The sequence below is a fragment of the Theropithecus gelada genome, chromosome X (assembly GCF_003255815.1).
Source record: "Theropithecus gelada isolate Dixy chromosome X, Tgel_1.0, whole genome shotgun sequence".
Classification (NCBI taxonomy): domain Eukaryota; kingdom Metazoa; phylum Chordata; class Mammalia; order Primates; family Cercopithecidae; genus Theropithecus; species Theropithecus gelada.
Window position 1 is genome coordinate 151491444 of NC_037689.1, and position 12045 is coordinate 151503488.

The 12045-nt window shown below is 52.5% G+C and overlaps 1 protein-coding gene across 2 annotated transcripts; it reads left to right on the top strand.

Moving 5' to 3' along the window:
• The first annotated feature begins 295 nt into the window (after positions 1-295).
• Positions 296-11610, top strand: TMEM187 (transmembrane protein 187). Of its 2 annotated transcripts, none has more exons than XM_025371797.1 (2): positions 296-632; positions 10282-11610. In XM_025371797.1, the coding sequence occupies exon 2, from the start codon at positions 10486-10488 to the stop codon at positions 11269-11271; it is 786 nt and encodes a 261-aa protein (XP_025227582.1). In that variant the 5' UTR covers positions 296-632; positions 10282-10485; the 3' UTR covers positions 11272-11610. The 2 variants fall into 2 exon arrangements, with proteins under 2 accessions (XP_025227582.1, XP_025227583.1); XM_025371798.1 differs by having other exon boundaries at positions 630-658; positions 10282-11609.
• Positions 11611-12045: the final 435 nt, after the last annotated feature.

The following is a 12045-nucleotide window of genomic DNA, read 5'->3' on the forward strand; positions in this document are numbered from 1 at the left end:
CCCCTTGGGAATAGTCTCTCCGGTCGCTGAAGGGACGCACGCCCGAGGAACTGCCTTTAACTGGCAGTGGGGACAAGGGAACGTTGGTGGCCGGGGGTGGCGAAGAGCCACTGCAGCCGTGCCTGCGGCCGGGGAGCGAGCGTTTTCACGCCCTGCACACACAGCAGCCGCAGGAGGCTGCCCGAGGCACGCCGCGGGGGAGCCGGGGGCGGGGCTAGAGTGGGAGGCGACGCAGCCGAGCGCCGGTGCCCGGGGGTGGAGCCTCTGCCCGCTCCCAGGCCGCCGGTCCCGCCCTCGGGCGCCACCACCTCCGCCCGAGCCGCAGCAAAATGAGCCGGGCCGCGCGCCCCAGACCGCCGCGCGCTCGGCCGCCCCCACCGCCGAGAAGCCCACAGTCGGGCCGGTGGCGCCCGAGCCGGGCGGGCGGGCGGGCGGGCGAGCGAGCGCGGGAGGCGCCCGCGTCACCTCGCGTCACCTCGCCCCGCCCGCTTCCCAGGCCCCGAGTCCCGCCCTGCGCGCAGGCGCAGCGGCGCTGCTTGGGTCCGCCCTTTTCGGAGATTTGAATTTTCCCCAGCGAGGCGAGTGAGGCGAAATACCCGTATGGTGATCGCTGGCCTTTTCGCGCCAATACTGTAAGTGCTTACCGCAGTCCCGGGAGGTGGGTCCCAGCCTCGCCCCCACGTTCCGCCGCCTCCAGGAGGCCGCCCGGGCGCGGCGGCGGCGGCGGCGGCATCTCTGCCACGCGCAGGCCGCAGCGCGGGGACCCAAGCTGCTGCCCGCGAGCGGCAGTCGCCAGTAGAATTGGACAGACAGGTCCTGTAAGAGCCTGTGGCTTTTGTTGTAAACGTCTAGAGGGTCAATTAAATTACAAGATCTACCAGATCTACCGGCGGGCAGAATTATTACTTTGAAGTTACTGAAGTTATGCGTCCTGCTGGAAGACCTTGTAATTTAATGCGTTAGTAAAGAAGCACATATCACCGTCTCACACATTTTCAACAATATTTTTAAAGTCGCCTGTCAACATATTACATGAATTTTGTAATCCTCTGTGTTTTACTTCATGCAGTTGGAAGTATCCATTTGAGAAGGGACAAAGAGAAGAATTCCTGCTTGTCTGGCTGTGCCACCACCTGCTCTTTGTGACCTTGGATAGTTACCTCCCTTCTATGTCCCCAAGTCCCCCACCCATGTAAATAAGAAAACTAAGGCTTGACGCGTTGGCTCATGCCTGTAATCCCAACACTTTGGAAGGATGAGGTGGGAGGATCGCTTGAGCCTAGCCGGGGCAACATAGCGAGACCCGGAGGCATGGTGGCACACGCCTGTGGTCCCAGTTACTTGGGACGCTGAAGTGAGAGGATGGCTTGAGCCGGGGAGTTCAAGGCTGCAGTGAGCTGAGATCGCGCCACTGCTCTAGCCTGGGCGACAGAGCAAGACCCTGTCTCAAAAAAAAAAAAAAACCACACACACACACACACAAACAGCTGCTGGTTTCCAAGAGCCTTGCCTGGAATCAGTCCAGAAGCCAAATTAATGTTAATTGATGTCCCTTTATCCACAGAATGCAAGGAAGGTCATCCCGGGGGGGGGGGGGGGGACATAACTAACCATAAATGCTAAAGGCCTGGAGGTGACAGTGCCTGCTGTTTAAATGTGTGCGGGAGAATCTGGGGCCTTTAGCCAGGAGATTGTCAGGCTTTCCAGGGCTTCCCTGAAAGACCCCAGACCCAGGGGCCAGTGCTGTTGAGGTGTTGGCCTTCCCGTGCCAGGAGCTGGGGGAAGCTGTGATGAGATTTGAGTGTCACATAATAAGGATCATGGCAATTCAAAGGTACAGGGAAGCTAGGCTATAAGGTAACCAGCTCGGTTTTCCTGGGGGTCTTGGACAGGTGCTTTGATTACATTGTCACTGTCAGCCTGTATCCCGGGTCAGGTAGACTGAACCCCTGCAGCCGGAAAGAGGAGTTGCTTTCCATGTCTTTCCTGGAGTTCCTCCTTGATCAAGTTGACAGTGTTTGACTCCTGTTCCAGCTCTCCGCCCTGCTTGCTGGCAGGCAGGAGGGTCAGGCTATCACCGGTGCCATGGAGCCCTAGGTGGGTGCAGGGAAGGACCTGTAGACATCAGGCAGGGCCTCAGCTGGTGTCTCAGCTGGAGTCAGGAGCTGAATGGGGAAGTGCCTGAGAGGAAATAACAGCTGAGTCAAGGGCAGTGGCCAGGCGCAGTGAGCAAAGGGCTTTCAGGACAGAGCTGGGCCTGAGGAGCTCACAGGGCTGGATGGGGATGGCACTTTAAGTCTGGCCAAGACTTTGGGACATGATCCAGGGCATGGAATGGGAAGCTGGTCATGGAAGGGTGGAAAGCCAGGGCAGATATGATCCCATCCAGGACTGCTCAGCAAAGATGCTGGGGCTGCTGTGTGCACACTCCTGGACCCAGAGGCTTTTTTGACTGGGAGGAGGGTGCAGGAGGAGTTCGGGTGCTCCATGCTGAGATGGCAGGCTTTTTTTTTTTTTTTTTTGAGACGGAGTCTCGCTCTGTCACCCGGGCTGGAGTGCAGTGGCCGGATCTCAGCTCACTACAAGCTCCGTCTCCCGGGTGCACGCCATTCTCCTGCCTCAGCCTCCCGAGTAGCTGGGACTACAGGCGCCCACCACCTCGCCCAGCTAGTTTTTTGTATTTTTTAGTAGAGACGGGGTTTCACCGTGTTAGCCAGGATGGTCTTGATCTCCTGACGTGATCCGCCCGTCTCGGCCTCCCAAAGTGCCGGGATTACAGGCTTGAGCCACCGCGCCCGGCAAGATGGCAGGCTTGTGTGAAGCAAGGACAAATGGAGTAATAGTGAGGGCTGTGGTTCCTATGTGGCAAGACCATGCTTCAGAGGGCAGTGGGCCACCCACATGCAAGCCTGGTGGTCCTCCTTAGCAACGGAACTCCAAGGCAAGAAGACTGAGAATGAGGCCCAAGAGGATGCAGGTGGGCCCCAGGACCTGCCTGAGAAGTGAAATAGCAAACAGGACTGGTAAAAGGGAGCAGAGGTGCTGGCTTTGTACTTTAATTGAATTGAAATTGAGCAGGGCTTCACTGGGCACCTGAGGAAGAGCAAGGAATCAGACCCTTTCCCACCCATTTGGGGCCTAAATTGCAGTAGGGCAGATGGACATTGCACCTCAAAACTAAACAGTGCTTGTCACATGAATCGTTTGCAAATATTTTCTCCTATATTGTCTCTTCATTGTTGATTGCTTCTGTGCTGTGCAAAAGCTTTTTACTTTAATCTACTCCCATTTGTCTGTTTTCGTTTTTGTTGCCCATGATTTTGGGGTCTTAGCCATAAAATCTTTCCCCAGACCCATATCCTGGAGCATTTCCCCATTTTCTCCTAGTAGTTTTATTTTATGTATTTATTTATTTATTTACTTATTTTTGAGACAGAGTCTCACTCTGAAACCCAGGCTGGAGTGCAGTGGCACAATCTCGGCTCACTGCAACCTCAGTCTCCTGGGATCAAGCGATTCTCCTGCCTCAGCCTCCCAAGTAGCTGGGATCACAGGCGCCTGCCACCACCCCGGCTAATTTTTATACTTTTTATTTATTTATTTTATTTTTTTTTTTTATTTTTTTTTTTGAGACGGAGTCTCGCTCTGTCGCCCAGGCTGGAGTGCAGTGGCGCGATCTCGGCTCACTGCAAGCTCCGCCTCCCGGGTTCACGCCATTCTCCCGCCTCAGCCTCCCGAGTAGCTGGGACTACAGACGCCCGCCACTGCACCCGGCTAATTTTTTTCTATTTTTTAGTAGAGACGGGGTTTCACCATGGTCTCGATCTCCTGACCTTGTGATCCGCCCGCCTCAGCCTCCCAAAGTGCTGGGATTACAGGCGTGAGCCAGTGCGCCCGGCCTAATTTTTATACTTTTAATAGAGATGGAGTTTCACCATGTTGGACAGTCTGGTCTGGAACTCCTGACCTCAGGTGATCCGCCCGCCTCAGCCTCCCAATGTGCTGGGGTTACAGGTGTGAGCCACCACACCCAATTTTTTTTTTTTTTTTAAGGCAGAGTCTTGCTCTGTTGCCCAGGCTGGAGTGCAGTGGTGTGATCTCGGCTCACTGCAAGCTCCTCCTCCTGGGTTCAGGCATTTCTCCTACTTCAGCCCCCCCGAGTAACTGGTATTACAGGCGTGCGCCACCTCGCCCAGCTACTTTTTGTATTTTTAGTAGAGATGGGGTTGCACTGTGTTGGCCAGGCTGGTCTAGAACTCCTGACCTTAAGTGATCTGCCCGCCTTGACCTCCCAAAGTGCTGGGATTACAGGTGTGAGCCACTGCAGTGGCCTCTTCTAGTAGCTTTCTAGTTTGAGGTCTTACATTGAAGTCTTTAATCCGTTTTGAGTTGGTTATTGTGTGTGGTGAGAGATGGGGTCTAGTTTTCATTCTTCTTCACATGCTTATCCAGTTTGCCCAGTGCCATTTATTGAAAAGACTGTCCTTTCCCCAATGTAGGTTATTCGTGCCTTTGTACTACTTATAATAGCTAAGATATGGAAGCAATCTAAGTGTCCATCAGTAGATTGATATGTAAAGAAAATGTGGTATATACCCATGATGGAATATTATTGAGCCATTTAAAAATAAACTGTTGGCAGGCGTGGTGTTTCAAGCCTGTAATCCCAGCACTTTGGGAGGCCGAGGCGGGCAGATCACCTGAGATCAGGAGTTCGAGACCAGCCTGGCCAACATGGTGAAACCCCATCTCTACTAAAATACAAAAATTAGCCAGGTGTGGTGGCAGGCGCCTATAATCCCAGCTACTCAGGAGGCTGAGGCAGGAGAATTGCTTGAACCCGGGAGGCGGAGGCTGACGTGAGCCGAGACTGTGGCACTGCACCCCAGCCTGGGTGACAGAGTGAAACCCTGTCTCAGGAAAAAAAAAAAAAAAAAAAAAAACTATTGGCTGGGTGCAGTAACTCACGCCTGTAATCCCAGCACTTTGGGAGGCCAAGGTGACAGGATCGCTTGAGCCTAGGAGTTTGAGACCAGCCTGGGCAATATAGCAAGACCCTATCTTTCAAAAAAAAATTTAAAAATTTGCCAGGCATGGTAACATGCCTGTGGTCCCAGCTACCTGGCAGGCTGAAGCCAGAGGACCACATGAGCCTGGGAGGTGGAGGCTGCAGTGAGCTGCAATCACACCACTGCACTTAGCCTGGGAGACAGAGGAGACCCTGTCTCAAAGAAATAAACAAACTGATAAGATAAATCTTGTTATTTGTGGCAACATGGATGAGCCTAGAGGACGTTATGTTAGGTGAAAGAAGCCAGGAACAGAAAGATAAATATTTTATGTACTAATTCTTATGTAAAATATTTAAAAAATCAAGCTCATGGAAATAGAAGCATAGTGGGTGTTAGAAGCTGGAAAGATTAGAGAGTAGGGAAAGATTCGGAGGAGTCGGATAACAAATACAAAATTCCAGCTTCATAGCATGAATGGATCCTGCTGTTCTGCACTGTAGGGTGAGCCCTGTTAACTATAATTTCTTGTGTATTTTCAAAAGACTATAAGAAAGGATTTGGAATGTTCCCAACACAAAGAAATGATAAATGTTCCAGGTGATGGATATGCTAAGTACCTTGTTTGATCATTATACATTATATACATGTATCAAAATGTCACTCTATATGCTATTAAAAATAATAAAATAGGCTGGGTACAGTGGTTCGTGCCTGTAATCCCAGCACTTTGGGAGGCTGAGGTCGGTGGATCAGTTGAGGTCAGGAGTTCAAGACCACCCCAGCCAATATGGCGAAATCTCATCTCTACTAAAATACAAAAATTAGCTGGGTCTGATGACTCCCGCCTGTAGTTCCCGCTACTTGGGAGGCTGAGGCAGGAGAATCACTTGAACCTGGGAGGCGGAGGTTGCAGTGAGCCGAGATCCTGTCACTGCACTCCAGCCTGCCCCACAGAGCGAGACTCTGTCCCAAAAAATAAAATAGGCCAGGTGTGGTGGTTCATACCTGTCATCCCAGCACTTAGGGAGGCCGGGGCATGTGAATCACAAGGTCAGGAGTTCGAGACCAGCCTGGTCAACATGGTGAAACCATGTCTCTACTAAAAAAAAAATACAAAAAGTTAGCTGGGCGTGGTGGCGGGTGCCTGTAATCCCAGCTACTCAGGAGGCTAAGGCAGGAGAATCCCTTGAAAACGGGAGGTGGAGGTTGCAGTGAGGCAAGATCATACCACTCCAGCCTGGGCAACAGTGCAGACAGTACAAGACTGCGTCTGAATAAAAAATAAAATAGGCCAGGCACAGTGGCTCATGCCTGTGATCCCAGCACTTTGGGAGGCTGAGGCAGGTAGATCACGAGGTCAGGAGTTGAAGACCAGCCTGCCCAAGATGGTGAAACCCCGTCTCTACTAAAAATACAAACATTAGCCGGGCTAATTTTAGCTGTAATCCCAGCTACTCAGGAGGCTGAGGCAGGAGAATCACTTGAACCCAGGAGGCGGAGGTTACACTGAGCCAAGACCACACCACTGCACTCCAGCCTGGGCAACAGAGCAAGAGTCTGTCTCAAAAAACAAAACAAAACAAAATAAAATAAAGTAATAATAAAATAGTGCTAAGTGGTCTACATATACAGATACCTTTTTTTTTTTTTTTGGAAACGGAGTCTCATTCTGTGGTCCAGGCTGGAGTGTAGTTGCATGACCTCAGCTCACTGCAACCTCTGCCTCCCGGGGTTTGAGCGATTCTCCTGCCTCAGCCTCCCAAGTAGCTGGAACTACAGGTGCAAGCCATCATGCCTGGCTAATTTTTGTATTTTAAGAGAGATGGGGTTTTGCCATATTGGCCAGGGTGGTCTTGAAATCCTGACCTCAACTGATTGATCCACCTCAGCCACCCAAAGTGCTGGGATTACAGGCGTGAGCCACTGTGCCTGGTCCCCCCCTTTTTTTTTTTTTTTTTTGGAGAAGGAGTTTCACTCTTGTTGCCCAGGCTGGAGTGCAGTGGCACGATCTTGGCTCACTGCAACCTCTGCCTCCCGGGCTCAAGCAATTCTCCTGCCTCAGCCTCCTGAGTACCTGGGATTACAGGCGTATGCCACCACGCCCAGCTAATTGTTTTATTTTTTGAGATGAAGTCTTGCTCTGTCGCCCAGGCTGGAGTGCAGTGGCACGATCTCGGCTCACTGCAACCTCCGCCTCCTGGGTTCAAGCGATTCTCCTGTCTCAGCCTCCTGAGTAGTTGGGATTACAGGTGTGTGCCACCACGCCTGGCTAATTTTTTGTTTTGTTTTGTTTTGCTTTTTGAGATGAAGTCTCGCGGTGTCGCCCAGGCTGGAGTGCAATGGCACAATCTTGGCTCACTGTAACCTCTGCCTCCTGAATTCAAGCGATTCTCCCGTCTCAGCCTCCCAAATAGCTGGGATTACAGGCATGCGCCACCACGCCTGGTTACTTTTTCTGTATTTTTGTAGAGACAGGGTTTCATCATGTTGGCCAGACTGGTCTGGAACTCCTGATCTCAAGTGATCTGCCTGCCTCAGCCTCCCAAAGTGTTGGGGTTACAGGCATGAGCCACTGTGCCCGGCTTATTTTTTTGTATTTTTGGTAGAGATAGGGTTTCACCACATTGGCTAGGCTGGTCTCAAACTCCTGACCTCAGATGATCCACCCACCTCAGCCTCCCAAAGTGGTAGAATTATAGGATTATACGTGTGAGCCACTGCGCCTGGCTTTTTTTTTTTTTTTTTTTTTTTCTGAGATAGGGTCTTGCTCTGTGGCCCAGGCTGGAGTGCAGTGGCATGATCATAGCTCGCTGCAGCCTCCACCTCCTGGGCTTAAGTGATCTTCCTGCCTCAGCCTCCTGAGGAGCTGGGACTATAGGTGCACCACCATGCCTAGCTAATTTTTATTTTATTTTTTAAATTTAATTTTATGTATTTTGTGTAGAGACAGGGTCTCACTTTGTTGCCCAGGCTGGTCTCAAACTCCTGGACTCAAGCAATCTTCTCACCTTGGCCTTCCAAATTGCTGGGATTATAGATGTGAGCCACCATGCCCAGCTACATATGCTTTTTGGCGTATAACAGGGTAATGTCCAGATAAACCCATCATAAGTTGAAAATATTGGAACTGGACTTTCAACTTAAGAGGGGTTTAGCTGGGTGCAGTGGCTCATTCCTGTAATCTCAGGACTTTGGGAGGCTGAGGCAGGAGGATCACTTGAGGCCAAGAGTTCGACACCAGGCTGGGCAACATAGTGAGACCCTGTCTCTACAAATTTTTAAATTTTTATTTATTATTATTATTATTATTATTTTGAGATGGAGTCACGCTCTGTCGCCCAGGCTGGAGTGCAGTGGCGAGATCTCGGCTCACTGCAAGCTCCACCTCCAGGATTCACGCCATTCTCCTGCCTCAGCCTCCCGAGTACCTGGGACTACAGGCGCCCGCCGCCACGCCCGGCTAATTTTTTGTATTTTTAGTAGAGATGGGGTTTCATCGTGTTAGCCAGGATGGTCTTGATCTCCTGACCTCGTGATCTGCCCGCCTCAGCCTCCCAAAGTGCTGGGATTACAGGCATGAGCCACCATGCCTGGCCCCAAAAATTTTTTCACAAAAATTAGCAGGGCAAGGTGGTGGTATACACCTGGTCCCAACTACTTGGGAGGCTGAGACAGGAGGATAGCTTGGGCCCAGGAGGTAGAGGCTGCAGTGAGCTATGATTGTGCCACTGCACTCCAACCTGGGCAACACAGCAAGACCTCCATGTCTAAATAAAAATACCCAGGCCATGGCACCAGAAAGCAAGGAAGAAGCCACGTGGAAGCCCTCCTGGTGCTTCTTCAGGGAGGCCAGCAGAGAGCACCTGGGGCCAGGAGGCGGCATGCCTGGGTTTCTGCTCCTCCTCACTGTAACTTTCAGCCAAGTCAAACTTCTAGAGTTTCAGTTTCTTTATCTGTGAAATGATGGGGCTGGCACAGATGGTTTCTAAGATCCCTCCCAGGCCTGGAACTTCTAAGCCATTAGGTCAAAGATGAGCTAACTGTGCTGGGCGCGGTGGCTCATGCCTGTGAATCCCAGCACTTTGGGAGACTGAGGCGGGTGGATCACTTGAGGTCAGGAGTTCAAGACCAGCCTGGCCAACGTCGTGAAACCCCATCTCTACTGAAAATAGGAAAGTTAGCTGGGCATGGTGGTGCGTGCCTGTAATCACAGCTACTAGGGAGGCTGAGGCAGGAGAATCACCTGAACCTGGGAGGTGAAGGTTGCAGGGAGCCAAGATTGTGCCACTGCACTCTAGCCTGGGCAAGAGAATGAGACTCCGTCTCAAAAAAAAAAAACAAAAAAAAAAGGTGCGCAAACCGAGGCCCAAGACAGTTAAGGTACAAGATCACATGGTTAGTCGGTGGGAGAGCCAGGGTTTGAACAGTCTGGCATCAGCTGACCAGGAACTGGAGCCCACCCTTCTTTCTCCCTGAACCCGCCTGCCTGCCCACCCTCTTGAGTGCCAAATTCATTAATATGGAAGGGAGAAGAGCTTTAATGATTGGAGTCATTTTCAGAGCATTAAAGCTGTTCTCCCTTCCATATTAATGTGTTTCTCAGCTACTAGGCTCACTCACAGCACCACTGGCCCCAAAGCAGTTGACAGTCAGTGATAATTAAATTGTCTCTCTGGTTCTGTGACTGAAGGAGACGGAAGGCTTTATGGTGGCCTGAGAAAAGCAGGTGATTTGGGGCTTGGCACTTCAGGAGAGGGCAGGTGAGTGAGCCAGGGAAGCTGGCCTGGGAGGCCTACAGGTCACCCCCTTGCCTCCCAGCCTGGTGCTTGAGTGGCAGACGGTGAATTCTTCTCCTCCTCCCTCCCCCACCTCGTGTCAGAGGCCAGAGCTCGGGCTCCATCTAATGGTCTCTGGTTCAACTGGGTATTTGGTGAAAAGGGCTTCGGGGCTGGAGACATCCACTTTTATAACACACCGGCATGGGAAGGCATGTTCTGAGTTGTAATGACAGAGCTAGGCAGGTCTTGTCTGTAGATGCAGTGGCTTTAAGGAAACTAGGACGAGGGGCAGATTTTTTTAGGTGCCAGGAGAAAGGGGCGATAGAGGATTGTAGAGACCACGCGTGAGAGAGCCAGTGTGCAGTGGTTTCACTCTGATTTGCTTCTTCCCGTGAATATGGTTGGTAGCTCCTGAGGCCGGGAGTCAGGAACATGGAGGCGGTGCTGGGGACGGTTTCTTTTCTAACCACACTCCTTTTGTAACCACAAAGGAAAAAGGCAGAACGTTCCTCCGCTGGCGCCAGCCAATCAGCAGGACTCCTGCCTTCCTTCGGGGCAAGGTCGCAGCATCTGCCTCGGAAATCACGGGGCTGCTTCCTGCTGGCTCAGCTTGGAGGCCCAGCGTGTTCTGCAGAGGCTGCGTAGTGAAGGCCGCTCTCTGAAGCTCCTGCCCCAGGTCAGGCCACCAGTTCCACATGAATCCGGAGTGGGGGCAGGCCTTTATGCACGTGGCTGTGGCCGGCGGCCTCTGTGCTGTGGCCGTGTTCACAGGCATTTTTGACAGCGTCTCCGTGCAAGTGGGCTATGAGGACTACGCCGAGGCGCCGGTGGCTGGTCTCCCTGCCTTCCTGGCCATGCCGTTCAACTCACTGGTGAATGTGGCCTACACGCTACTAGGGCTATTCTGGCTGCACAGGGGCGGCGCGGTGGGGCCGGGTCCCCGCTACTTGAAGGATGTGTTCGCAGCCATGGCCCTGCTCTACGGCCCCGTGCAGTGGCTGCGCCTGTGGACGCAGTGGCGCCGCACCGCCGTGCTGGACCAGTGGCTCACCCTGCCCATGTTTGCGTGGCCTGTCGCATGGTGCCTCTACCTAGACCACGGCTGGCGGCCCTGGCTGTTCCTCTCCCTTGAGTGCATCTCCCTGGCCAGTTACGGCCTCGCTCTGCTGCATCCCCGGGGCTTCGAGGTCGCACTGGGTGCTCACGTGGTGGCCGCTGTGGGGCAGGCGCTGCGCACCCACAGGCACTATGGCAGCACCACCTCAGCCACCTACTTAGCTTTGGGGGTGCTCTCTTGCCTGGGCTTTGTGGTCCTCAAGCTGTGTGACCATCAGCTCGCACGGTGGCATCTCTTCCAGCGCCTCACAGGCCACTTCTGGTCCAAGGTCTGTGACGTGCTCCAGTTCCACTTTGCGTTTTTGTTTCTGACGCATTTCAACACTCACCCAAGATTCTGTCCCTCTGGCGGGAAGACGCATTGAACTGTGGGAAGAACCTGCTGAAAACCGACGACCCCCGGCATTGAAACAGACTCTGAGATGGTGCCAGTGTTGGGCATCCTACGTGTGATGATACGCACTGATCACACAGGACTGCCCTTTCCTGAGAAGCTACGGGCTTTGGTGTGGAGGGATGGAGTGCTGTGATCTCGACAACTTACTTTCAAAGACATAAAGCAAAGATCTTGGCACAAGGGATGTGGGTGTTCCTGATGTAATTCTCATAACTTTCCTGTAGTTTGAAATGTTTCCAAATAAATATTGGCAAGGGGAGTGGAAATGACACCAAGAAGCCCCTTGTGCTCATGGGTGGACAGAGAGCGATCGTCTGGAGTGTCTTTGGGGTGTCAGCTGTGGGTGTGGACTGGCAGCAGCGAGGCAGGCCAGTCAGTGGGGTACCAGTGAGTGTCCTTAGAGGTGGCTGGATTCAGGGAGACTGAGCCACACTAAATACGTGCCCAGCAGACTGACGGGGAAATCACTTAATTACCTCCATGACATCTGTGACTGTTAACTGTAGGCAGGTCACGTGAGAGCCACATCACCTCAGATCATCTGTGGAACCAGGCAGGGTGTGTCCAGATGAGGAAACACACAAATGTCAAAAGTTGAACTCTCAACAGAAAGTTGCTTTGTGGGTCTCCCCTTGGAGCCGGGGTGTGGCTTAGATGTCCTTAGTGGCTACAGTCTGAGCAGTCCCCATGTGCCCGTCACCCAGGTCCTTGTGAACTGATCTGCTGACAGTATCGCCAGGCA

Coding starts and splice junctions, on each gene's coding strand:
- TMEM187 (XM_025371797.1), top strand. CDS start 10,486: ATGAATCCGGAGTGGGGGCAGGCCTTTATGCACGTGGCTGTGGCCGGC.